At 41.8% G+C, this 13299-nt stretch overlaps 1 protein-coding gene across 2 annotated transcripts in view; it reads left to right on the top strand.

Annotated features, from left to right (window-relative positions):
- The window catches only part of cblb (Cbl proto-oncogene B, E3 ubiquitin protein ligase), a 92448-nt gene extending 80010 nt beyond the window's left edge, over positions 1 to 12438 (top strand). Inside the window, exons 13-19 of one of the 2 annotated variants that reach the window (XM_078265345.1) lie at positions 5915 to 6006; positions 7775 to 7891; positions 7979 to 8043; positions 8988 to 9095; positions 10022 to 10210; positions 10445 to 10561; positions 12188 to 12438. In XM_078265345.1, coding sequence (XP_078121471.1) covers positions 5915 to 6006; positions 7775 to 7891; positions 7979 to 8043; positions 8988 to 9095; positions 10022 to 10210; positions 10445 to 10561; positions 12188 to 12417 — 918 coding nt within the window. In that variant the 3' untranslated portion in view covers positions 12418 to 12438. Of the gene's footprint in view, positions 1 to 5914; positions 6007 to 7756; positions 7892 to 7978; positions 8044 to 8987; positions 9096 to 10021; positions 10211 to 10444; positions 10562 to 12187 lie in introns of both variants that reach the window. The other variant, XM_078265344.1, reaches the window with a different exon arrangement.
- Positions 12439 to 13299: the final 861 nt, after the last annotated feature.

Below are 13299 nucleotides of genomic sequence, written 5' to 3'. Positions count from 1 at the left end.
GTCCCCTAATACTGTATCTAAAGTCTCTTTTATATAGACCTTCTTGGTCCCCTAATACTGTATCTGAAGTCTCTTTTATATAGGCCTTCTTGGTCCCCTAATACTGTATCTGAAGTCTCTTTTATATAGACCTTCTTGGTCCCCTAATACTGTATCTGAAGTCTCTTTTATATAGACCTTCTTGGTCCCCTAATACTGTATCTGAAGTCTCTTTTATATAGGCCTTAGTGGTCCCCTAATACTGTATCTGAAGTCTCTTTCCTGAAATTCAGCCTTGGTGCAGAAGTATAGCAACTAGAGCCAGTCCCACACTGAGCTTTCCTTAGTATGTGCCATATCTGTGTCTGTAGCTTTAAATGCTATTGAGGAGGAGAGAGGGGGGGCAAGGTGGAGGGTGGGGGTGTGGCCTTGACCAACTGCCACTTTGCTTGTTTGCAAGCCATGATGTCTCTCTCTTTCTCATGGGCGGGCCAAATTCTCTCTGCGGGCAAAGCAGAGAAAGGGGAGTTAACCTTGCCCCTTATGACCTCATAAGGGGCAGATTCCAGATCAGCCCATCTGAGCTTTCATTTTCTCAAAGGAAGAGCAGGATACCCAGGGCTCGGTTTACACCTATTACCATTTCTAGCCACTGGGGGACCATAGGCAGGCTGGGGGAACTCATATTAATGTTAAAAAAAAAACTCATAAAGTGACATTTTCATGCCATGGGACCTTTAACATTGATTGAGTAAAAGGGCCAAAAGTGGTCTACGTTGACTATAGCGCCACCTAATGGCCGATCTTTGCCAAATTTGGTACACAGCCTCGGAGTGGAATGCCAAACAAGCATCACAAGTTTCATGTTGATAGCATTTACTGTGGCAGAGATATTGCAACTGCAAATTTCCCATTTAAATGCATTGAGTTATTGGCCAAAAAAAATAAACGTTGATTATAGTGCCCCCTAATGGCCAATCTTCGCCAAAGTTGGTACAGGGCATTTTGCTGATAGCATTTCATTTGGCCGAGATATGATGAAGTTTGTGTTTGGTAGCTAGCTAGGAAATTTTATTCGGTTGTAAAATGTGCATAGTTTAACGTAGCAAAATTCTTTTGATAACTTTTGGTGAGGTCCATCTGGAGATGCTATGTACCAGGTTTCGTGCAGATCGGTAGCCCGGCCTAGGATGAGTTCGAAAAAGTTGGTTTTGCACATTGTGCAATATTGCGAAAAAAAACTTCTTAGTGGAAATGGGCATGGCCTATATCATCAGATTCAGCTCGAGTCAAGGAACACGTGGATGTAAGGGTTTCTAATGTGTGATGAGTAATGTGGGAGTTATAGGCAAAAACACATTTGACGTCATTATAGCGCCACCTAGTGGTCCACGTGTAATTTGTGATAGGTGAGGTCCATGACCCATTGTAAATCTACCCTGTAAATTTAAAGTTATTCACCTTAGCATAAGTGGTGAATCCAAATGTGGGTCCCATAGACCACGCCCAGTGGTCCCAGTGGGGTACTTTGACCAATCAGTACCCCACTGTAGGGGTGTCCTCAGGAGTGGCCCTAGATGGTACCCTCCAAATTTCATAAAAATCGGATGAGCCGTTCATGAGATATAAACTTTTTGTACTTGTAGTGCCCCCTAGTGGCCAATTTTCGTAAAATGTGTGGGGGACCTCCAGAGGGTCATGGCAAACAAGAATCTAAAGTGTCGTGTTGATAGCATTTATTTTGGTCGAGATATGGCAAAGTTGCTGTTTTCATAGTTAGCAGAGAAAATAAAAAAGAGAGAGATAACAATGGGCTGTTCTCATGAACTATTTGTACAAATGCCACGAAAAGTAATGCACTGTAATTCGTTTGTATTCCACATATATACTGTATTACTGTAAGCCCCACATTGACGTTTGCTGGGGTAGTGACCGCTCGTGGCTGTAGTAGTTTTGACTGGAGCACCTAGCAAACGGCTAGACCGCAAAAATACGCATAGGGAGGAGATTTCAAGCCGAGGAGCAGAGTTTGTGTCCCATTAGAAGTTAAGAAAAAAAACACTTTCACTCTGGAAACAGATGTTCATGCCCTGGAAATACTACTTAAGAGGACCAGCGTTTTAACCCAAACTGTTTTAACCGGTCATTTTGGTGCCTGAACGTAACTGTCAGGACCACTTTTACGAGCATAGACCTAACGAGTGACCAGTTGCCACAATTTTGTTGTGCTTACATTTTCGTACTATATCATACGAACCCGTTGATAAGAATACGTTGAGTCCAATATCCATTTGCAGAGTGTAGTAGTACTCAAGCCCAGAGTGTTAAGTTTGCCAATGAGTTTGATAGGGGAGATTGTATTGAATGCTGAGCTGAAATCAACAAACATCATTCTGATTTAGGTGTTGTTATTTGTATTTTTCGCTACATTTATGAAAGAAATACACTCATCAACATCGGAAAAGGAAGCACTAGCATTGGAAGAAGTGCAGTGGACCTTGAGACAATCACCTCCCACAATATCAACAATATATGTATTTATTTATGCACATTAATCAACATTTCTGTTAATAGGCTGGATTGTTGTGGCTGGATTTCGACCAGCCAGAAGTTGGGTCACAATAAAAAAAATCTAGAAATATCGGTGGCTTTCTAATAAAAAGCCACCGAAAAACCCAAGAATTATGTTTATTTACATTGTACAACTATGTTTAATGTTTACATGAGAAATAAGTTAATTTAATATTTTCAAAAACTTGATTGGTGGGGAACATACATCAAATTATTTAATCATTTTACCATTATTTGTAACTTCAATGACGTAAGCAATTTGTGCCAACTCGATCTTCTAGCGAGAAATTCAACATCCATTGAGTGATGTAATGCTGGTAGCAAAACATTTAGTGAAACTGTGAACTATGTCAAATTAATCTTTAGCTAGATAGCACGATTTTAAAGGAAGGAGAGAAACCTTGGATACTGGAGACAAACCTCAGGTATGGCTGCCTATTTTGCCAAGGTGTATAGTTTGTTCAGACGGTGGACAATAAATCTATCTATGCACAGTTCAAAGTTCCACTAAATGTTTTGAATTAGTACAAATTACTTAAGTCAATGTAACAATAAGCAATTGTTAGTTTGCCACACATTTCCTCAAAGTCACAAATAATGCAAAAATTATTTAAGAATAAGAAAAGCAAAAAGTAAGTTAAATAATTGTACTTACAACCGAAAAGCATAGCCATTCATTTGACAGAACAACCAGGGGCCAGTTGCACAAAACCAGGATAAGGGATTAAGCCGGGATATTCAAGTTATCCTGGATGAATTTAGCTTTGACTTGGTTGCACAAAAGCAGGTTGAATTAAACCCAGCCAAGTAACCATGGAGATTTATTCTTTGCAGCTAGCCTGCTCCAGAGCAGGCTAACAGCCGGGCTAAGATTAATCCTGGAGTCTATGTGTTAAATCAGCTGTTAAAACGTGTTTAACAGTTATTCCGTTGTCTTCTGAATGCGTTCTGCTTTATTTTTATTAACATGCATTACTTGTCACTATTGCGGTCACAAGTTTGATTTAAATCCTACTATTGCAGTTGTTTGGATGGTAAGAAATTGTTGCACTATCACCGGAGATAAAGTGGGACAATGCGGAGGAAAGGGGCTTTTCCTCCGCTGCTCTCCCCGTGAATATGCCCCATGCAACATGGAGAGGCGGGGGGGATCCTCCCACACTGTGCAGCGGACTCTAAAGGAGACTTTTAGTGTCAATAACGACGACAATGGCACCTGACCAAACGTCCGTATTTTTCGAGATGGGAGTGAGAATCTGTTGGAATGCCACAAAGCTTCTTAATCTTTTTATTTTGGTGCCGTCATGCATCTTGGAACTTGGGTGTGAGAAAAAAACATGAATAATAGGCTATATTGTTTTACAGATATGCTTACAGTGTGTATTGAAGTCACTTACTTCTTTTTCTAGTTTTTGTCCAGTCATGTTTGTTCTGTATGAACATTAATTGTAGGAAGATATTTAGAATTATCGTTTTGTGCATATGGTTGTAAAACATATTCTCTCATTATGAATAAGGGTTTGAAATTAAGCCTAGTCCTTAGGGTAAATTTCTCGAGGAACATGAATTCCCTCTGCTCACTTTTAAGGCAAATTAGGCTAAATAATAAAACATTTTATTTATATAGTGCTTTACAGGCTACTCAAAGACACTTTACAGTAAAACCAGCACGTTTAGCACATAAAAACAGATAGAGCAATAAAACAAGAATATTAAAAGCAATTAAAACTTTGTAAAAATGTGGAGTGACTAGTAGGCCCTAAGTAGATCTTTTTAAATCCTTACGCATTGTTTTGTCTGTTGGGCTTTTTCTCTCTGTCTGATAACAGCAGCCGTATTTCCCTTTTTGCATATTAAATGTTTCACCTCCTCGTCATTTTCCATTAACAGCTGCTGCTCAGCGGGTTAAATATATGCCGCACGCGTCTTCTCCATTTCTGCATCAGTAAATATGTGATGGATACCGTGGTCTATTTAAGAAAGCCGTGAATGTGCACCTATCCCAGCTATCTACACCTGGCTTGACATAGCTTCACCTTCTCATCCTGGCTCGGCAAACGTGCAACCGATTAAGCCGCGATGAGTAGACCACACTAAGTCAAGCTGCGCTTTTTCAGTTATCCTGGATTTCTTCATTCTACTTTTGTGCAACAGGCCCCAGGACAGCACAGCAGTCAGTAAAGTCACTGTGCAAAAACACAACAGAAACAAAACTACTGGGCTTACTTGTTTCTTGGATGTCTGTCTTGGTACGTTCACCAATGACCTATGTGGGCGTTCCTGACATGTGCGACAGGAACGCCCCACTGCGGCTGCAATCAGACCCGCCTCTGGATTAGATGAGGCACAAACACACTTAAGAAAAAGATTCCAAAACTTCAGAACAAGGAAGGGCCTGAAGGGTAGCTGAACGATCTGGCGAACTTGATGGAAAGCAGGTGTGGATGATCAACAGCAATCAGGAGCCAGGAGAGAGCAGACGAGCACCACGCTCACAACACACAGACAGGAGCACACAGGGGAGGGGAAACACAGAGAAACACAATGAAAACCCTAGGGTCTCAGCTGTGACACTAACACAAGTGCAATAGCTCTCTTCCCTCTCTTCCTGGGGGCGGTCACATCGCTTACGGTGGTGTTTGGTCTGGCTGGAACCTCACTTTACTACCTGGTGGCTAATCAGGCAGGTTAAGATTCACAGGTCATGCCATCCCTGTGAATACAGATTATTTTTTGGTATGGGATTAATACTAACCTTAGTCACGGAATATGTCTATCATGTCTATTAGCTTTTACGTGACATAATATATATTCATGACGGGCGGGTCAGGGTTTTTTAATACCTGCACCCACTCGACCTGTTATGCAAGCCAATACGGACCACCCAACCCACAAAATATGTCTTAATCAACCACCCAAACCTGACCACAAACTGCCAACTGTATGCATGCAACTTATGTAGTAGCACAATTGTCAGGACTGAGGAGGCAAGGACTGCGAATTTTAAAGTTTGAATATACCTGTCTTATGGCCAATATATATGTGTATAATCCCTCACAACTCAAGCAGATAACATCTGTAATGGTGCCATCTGGCAGGACAACCTGCCCGAATCTCTCCCAACCCTTTTTTCATTCTATTTGCGTGCAACATTAGCATCACTAGTATATACTGTCTACTATAGCGTATTTAACAGATAATAACTGATCATCAGAACATCAGAATTAGGGAGGAACACAAGATATCTGAAGCATAATATGCTGTATTTAAATTTATTTGAGTTCATCAAATGCAGTTGACATTAACCTTTTCAGTTGCTCCTTTGTGTTTTTTTATAATTCTCTCCCTTCTCTTGTGTTTGCAGCCCTTCTCTAATAGTGTGCAAGTCAGCGATGAGTATGACATCCTTCCCTCACGGCACTCACCAACGCAGTCCACCCTTGCAAGTAGCCACAAGTGAGTATTATGGTGGGGAGCGCATAACACACATAGACCTAGACATACACCTCTTCCTTCCTTTTCTCTGTGGTTTCAGACTCAGGAACCTTCTACCAGTGAGGTCTAGTAGCCTTAGGGAAAAGTCCTGGTTAGAACAGCTTTGAAAAAGGATGGCTGAACGTCTAATAGCCTTTTAGCTGCAGCCAGAATTAGATTAGGTATTTCTGTGTATCGGGCTAAAGTGGAGGCAGGGGATGGAGCTGTCACTTCTGATGAAGCTTGAGCTGAAAGGGGAAGTTCTGGTTCTGCTGAAAACAATTTAGTGTTGTAAAATATTGTGAGGTTGTTAGAGTGACACATTTCTTTTACACTAATGGCTGCAGCTGACTGGCACATTGATTTGCATTTTGCAAGCATAGTTTATGTTCACAGGATCACGCACATGCATGTTTTTATAACTATATGAAATATATATATATATATATAACTATATTACATTAACTGTAATCCCAAAAGAACTAACCTAAACATGAGTGTTTATTTGGTAATTACTGCATCTATTGGCTTAGTTTCCATGCTCATGTTTAATATGGAACAGTGGTTATGATGGGACAGTAAGCTCAGTGTTTCTTGTAACTGATTGGTTAGAGAAATTCCTCCATCATTGGTGGTAGACAGTTCCTTCACTGTTGCCTTGTGAATAATCATTACCTACACAGCAGTTAGTGTACTTTGTACCTTTGCAGCACAATAACATTGTACTGTAACATATTGTTAGGTAGGTAAACACAGCCAGCAGGGTGTCAGCTGTAGTACAACCACTCCTGCTGGTAAGCTACACTTCATGGCTTTCTGTTTTGCTCAAGGGTACCTGGGCAGTACATCAGATAGGTGAGGGTCTGGCTCAGCTGCTTTTCAGACTCACATTTTCCTAACAATTTACAGTAGAAGGAGATTACAACATACATCTTTAGTCCAGGCATGCTTCTCCAATATTTACACCAGTGGTTCCCAATGTTTTAAAACCTTTTATTTACCTTTTTATAAATCTCACACAACACACACAATACAACACACATATACTGTACATGTCAACAATGACAGGAGGTCTAGTACCCTTAGAACTCTAAGGGTTTTCTTTAGTACTTCTTTAATTTTCTATCAAGGTAAAATTAGCCTACTGAGTGTACAAAGACGAAACAAACAAACCAAAACAAAAGGTTATAAGCATCTTGTTGGGACACGTGGAAGTGTTGTTATGCACATAGTTTCTTGATGCGGGGTGAAATTAAAGCAAGTGCAGACCAGGTTTTTGTTGGTCACTGGCGCGATCACTTCCCGCTACCTCAAGATAGCAATACGCCAAGAATGCACCTGAACACACCGCCCTGTAAGACCAGCACGCCCAAAGATGGGCGCAAAGATGGGCGCAGGGACATTTGCTATTTAAACAACGTGGGCGCAGAATGGGAAATTGACAACTGCGTCGGTCTTAAACTAGCAAAAACTACATATTGAGAAGGGTTTTATATTGCTTATTTCTTCCGTTTTAACAATTCAATATGCAATGCAGTTAATGTAAACTTGATTTGTTTTTATGCGGTGAAACATTGTGTACTATAACAAATGTGAAAAAACCAAACCCCTGGACTACAATCCTCCTCCTAATGGGACTGTGAAAATATCAGTGATTGCAGTTTGAATGTAATAACTGTATTTGTGACACTAATGGAAAGGTTGGGTTGATACATCATGGTCATCTTTACAGACCCTCCAACCCTTTCAGCAGGCCTGTGGTAGAACGACAGTGCGGTGTGACGGAGAGGGTGGAGGATGACTATCAGATCCCTTCATCCAACCTCTGCTTGAGCCAGGCTCCCATCTGCATCTCTGTACCCAGCAGGTACTGGCCGTCTTTCAATGTATTAAAGTTGCTATGGTGATGGGTTCATTAGGCTGCTGAGAACCAAAAACGTTTCCTCTCATTCAGGCATTTGGAGAACAGCTCTCCAGAGCCCTCCATCGATGAGAAGAAACCCCAGCCCCCCGAGCCTGGTGAGTCCTGAAACCAGCAGAGATCTAACATAGTATTAATCTATTATCTGAAGGCTACAGCTTATATTTCATTTGTTTCTTGATTCCAGTAGAGTGATCTGTTTTATTATGCCTAATATGAGGATATTAAAGTGGCCATATTATGCTCATTTTCAGGTTCATAATAGTATTTTGAGGTTGTACCAGAATAGGTTTACATGGTTTAATTTTCAAAAAACACCATATTTTTGTTGTACTGCACATTGCTGCAGCTCCTCTTTTCACCCTGTGTTCAGGTCTCTGTTTTAGCTACAGAGTGAGACATCTCAACTTCTGTAACATCTTTGTTGTCAGTCGCACATGCTCAGTAGCTAGGTAAGGATTACATGAGCTAGCTAGCTGTTTCTCCAACTTCAGTAGTATAAGGCAGGATTAGCTGGGAGACTTCTTCTAAACTAGGGCGCACTTCCAACTTTGCGTGGAATACCTGCAGAACAGGGACATGGAAGTAGTTCTATACGATTTATTTTGTAGATTAGGGTGAATTTGTGTGTGTTGTAGCAGTGTTTTGCCATTGAGAATGAGCTAGCATGCTAGCGCTAGCATGCTAGCGCTAGCATACTAACGGTTAGCCCCCTAGGCCCCTCGTCTCGGCTAGTGACGTAGAAAGCCGTGCCGATTTTGAACAGCTCACCCAGAGACTGAAGGCAGTACACATTCAGAAACCGTATCTCACTCAGAACAGCATGGGTGTTTTTTTTTCAAAGTTTGTATGCGTGTGGAAGCACCAGAGACACAAAATAATTTTTTCATAATATGGGCACTTTAAACATTATAATAATCAAAAATAATTTTGAATCAGGTAAAAGTGCAAAACAACCAGGTGAAACTATCTAATTCCATCGTATTATATTAATAATTTCTTGTTCATTTAGAAAAACACATTCTCTGCTTTTATTCCTCAGGTGGACACTCCGAATCGGTCAGGGGGTTGGTCTCGCGGGTGGCACATACCCCTCTTTGCCCATTCAACAAGACACCCTCCGACTATGACATTCTGCTGCCCCCACAAGGTAGTCAACCCCGACCGGAACACAGTCGAGTTCACATTGTCCTCATTTGAATTGAAATGAATGAACTGTGCTACTGTAAAAGCTGTTGCATGCTTCTTGCGTTCAGCGTGGTCCGGGCGCTGCGGACGACGTTCATGCTCGAATCGTCTGGTCTTTCATACTGATTGTGGTCAGAGCGGCTCAGAGAACGGACTTTTTTTCTCCTGTAGCCAATCATTGCAACGCGGTCTATGTGACCACGTCCGTATTGTTAAATCTGTTTCATGCTTCTTGCGTTCAGCGCGGTCGGGGCACTGCGGATGGCGCGCTGCGGATGGCACGCATTGTCGCCGCTAACCATCTGGTTTTTCATACTGATTGCGGTCAGAGTGGCCAAAGAACGCTCCTTCTCTCCTGTAGCCAATCATTGCAACACAGTTTATTCGACTGCGTCCGCAATGTTACAAAATCTTGGAGGTGCTCGGCGATTGGACCCTCCGCGGACCCTCCAGTCGTCCACGCCGCGTTTGCGTCATATCACTGTCCGCACCGCGCCTGCTGCGCTGAACGCAAGAAGCATGAAACAGCTTTAATGCCGTAAACAAATACTAAAACTGTGCTTCAGATATAGTTATGTGCTAATAAGTATGTTGGATGTCTTGTTATCACCACATCTGGGTTCTGGTAACCTGGACTACCCACAAGTTTCTAAGCAAGCCATCTTGTTCCTCCTGTCCCAGTCCCTTTCCTCCTGTGAAGTCCCCTCTCAAAAATATCCTCTCTTGGCTTTTCTCTTCAGGGCAGCATGTCAGCTGCTCTTTGGCATGGAATCCCATTGCATGGTTTAGACTTTACTGTATAGCAGCATCAGCCACCTCCTCATGTAAGTATAAACTATGAATCACAGCAGAGAGTTCAGTCTTGTCTGTGGTTTTGTTGTGTTTCAGCTTTACAAGACCCCTTCAGCAGCCGCCCTCCGTCTCAGCCTCCTCCTCCTCCACCGGCGAGACACAGCTTCACCGACCTCTCCTCCTCTTCTCCGTCCGCATTCTGCACCTCCTCCACGTCCTCCTCCTCTGCCATTGCACGGCCACACAGGCCCTCCTCTGGTCATGAGCACTTGCTGTTAACCCCCGGTGAGCTGGCAAACTCATTTTGTTCCGAAAAATTGTGGAAAATGTTTAAAACATATAGATTTAGTGCATCTCCTACAGTGTTGTGCCAGTCTAATGATTGTCTCTTGCAGTGGAACAAGTGTTTATTATGGTCACCTAATTGTGGAAAATTCACACTGCACACAGCATTACTTCGTGACTGACAGATAACAACAGGCTCCTTTACCTGAATTCTCTGTGTTGTCTGTGGTGTAGACACAGTGCTCGACATGCTGAACAGTGCTGCTCCTCTGCCTCCAGTCAGACGACACACAGATCATGTTAAAGGCTCCCGAGGCTGCCTGGAGTACGACCATTTACCAGCCAGTCAAGGTAGTAACCTCCCCTTCTCAGCAAATGACTACATGAGAAAATGCACACATATGGCTTAGAAAAACATGTCTAGGTCTTGATGAGTTACTTTCACAAAACATTACGATACAAAATATAGTTGTAATATATGTATCACTGCATGTTCTCTGTGTTTTAGACCTCAGTCATCTGTAGCAAAACTACCGCACACTGTCTAACTTGCAAAGATACATTTATTGGCTGGCAACATTTCGGTACTCAACTTTCATCTGGCAAATGGTATTAGATACTGAGAAGCCATCTTTTATAGGAGGTGGCTGTGGGTCTGTACCAATCACCTTCTCCACATCAAAATAAGGCATAAATACATTAATACACATAACATTCACTTACTCCACATAGAGCTTAAATACAGTACAACACTATATAGTAACAATATTATCCCATCCAAAGACATCTAAATTATATTAGATAAATGTAGATTTTTGTATATTGAATGCTAAAACCCAAAAGCTAAAATGCATTCATACAGATAGACATCTTCCTAAATCTTGCTGATAACCTTTACATCAATAGATGCATAGAAAAAAACCATTATAAACACAAGAGACCTCACAAAAGTTCAAAGGGCAAATACTTCATTACTTTGTCTTAGATAACATCAAAGCATATAACAAAAAAATAGAAAAACCATAAATATTACTTATTACACAATATTGTACAAGTAGACAAACATCAGGGCCTCAAAATATTGATGCAGCATGAGTGCATACATACTGTATATAAATGGACACAGTAGTTAATGGTCCTGATAATAGGAATGGTATATTATTGTTACAAAGTGTTGTACTGTATTTAAGCTATATGTGGAGTAAGTGAATGTATTTATATCTTCGTTTTATGTGGAGAAGGTGATTGGTGCAGACCCAAAAAGACGACTTCTCAGTATCTAACACAGTTTGCTTGATGGAAGGTTTAGTACCGAAACATTGCCAGCTGTTACATTTATCTTTGCAAGTTGACAGCGTGCGGGAGTTTTGACCGCCCCTCGTGTAATAGATGTGCAAAGCATTTTTCGCTTCTGAGACCTCAGTCATCTAACATATAATAACTGGATAATATAATAATAATCTGACTGGACACTTTGGTAGCAAAGTTACTCTCAAAGACAAAAATCTCCCTCTGTTGAAAGAATCATTTCTGCTCTCATGGGCCCGACCAGTCTCAACAACATGACCAACCTAAACAGGAAGTCCTGAGCAGCTCGGTGACGCTGCTTTGTGCAGACATGTAAAGTTTGTCTAAAACTTTGAATTCCAAATCAGACTAAATATGTTTGGTATTAGTACCTTTATTTCCCCAAATATTCCCTGTTTCCCCTGAAGCAGGCAGACCATATTTTGCCATTTCTGGCATTCCACCGAGGAGCATATGTGAAGTGAATACCTCAATTTCTACCTATGGAGGACAGTTATAACTTAATAATAAAAATCCAAACTCAAAAGGTATTGCAAGAAATGTAAAAGATTTTCTTCTGTGACGAGAAGCATTTAGTCTACAAACCTGTCACTAATAACACTCTAAAGTGTCTGCCTGGGGGCCAGGGGCATTTTTCCACTGACATGAATTCCCTTCTCTCTCTCCAAGTATCGATGGACTGTTTGCAGGCCCCTGCCAGACCGCCCAAGCCACTGCCCAGGAAGATCCCTCCAGACATTCAGCCTGGCAAACCCCACAGTTTGGAGTCAGAGAACGTGGACGCCAAAATCGCCAAGCTGATGGGGGAAGGTTACTCCTTTGAGGATGTGAAGCGGGCGTTGATGATCGCCCAGTACAAAGTTGACGTGGCCCGAAACATTCTGCGAGAGTTCGCTTAGTGGCCAAGACTGAAACTCTAGTCCAACAATGAAGCTGTGCCTCTGAATAGACTGACTAAAAAGGGCTTCTTTATTCTGCTTGGTCTGGGACTGTTAATCAACAGGAACAAAAACGTATTTCAAGAGACTTGCCTTTTGTTGCCGAACAGAGATGACAATGCACAACAAAGTGGCTAAGACCAAATCACAGTAGAACACAGAATTAAAAAAAGGGGAATGATTCTGTGAATGATTTAAACTTGTGAAAAAAAGAACTGGGCTTGGTGTTGTTTACAGTGAGCTTTGCTGGTGCTGGCCTCTGGTTTTCAGATGCTCCTGTTTTTCTCCAGGCTGGGACTGTATGCCTGTTGTTAAGCCCTGATCCTGATCCTGATCCTGATCCTGCTGCTACTGTTCCTTTCACATCATGCCACCCTACAGATATTGTTTGAAGAGCCTTTCACTCTCCAGCTCTTTTCAAGTTAAATGCACAGCCAATTTTAATTTACAGCCAGTAGGGGGAGCCAGACTCCACCGTTTTTTCTTCTCTCACTCCTTTTGTTACTTTCTTCTCTTCATGCCTCTTGTTTCACTAACTCTTTCTTCACGTGTTGCCCATTATAGAATACTCCACTGTTTGCCCATGGTCTGGCTGTCTTAACAAGGTCTGATGAGTCAGGAGTAGTTAGATGGAGCCAAAGGATGCCTTATTGATTCCTTTGTTTCCCCCAGACCTGGAGAAAACTGTATGGCAGCTCCACAGGAACACTTTGGTTAGACATGGTATCTTGGCAGTAGGATCAGGGTGGAAGAGTTAATCTTGCTCTTTGTCTCTTTTCCTAGACCAGGGGATTAATCAAACTTTTATTTTCTTCATCTGAGGACCGCAAGCCTATGAATGTA

Source organism: Sander vitreus, chromosome 13, assembly GCF_031162955.1.
Source record: "Sander vitreus isolate 19-12246 chromosome 13, sanVit1, whole genome shotgun sequence".
Taxonomy (NCBI): domain Eukaryota; kingdom Metazoa; phylum Chordata; class Actinopteri; order Perciformes; family Percidae; genus Sander; species Sander vitreus.
The sequence above is the reverse complement of the archived record's forward strand: the minus strand, read 5'-3'. Positions and strand labels throughout refer to the sequence as shown.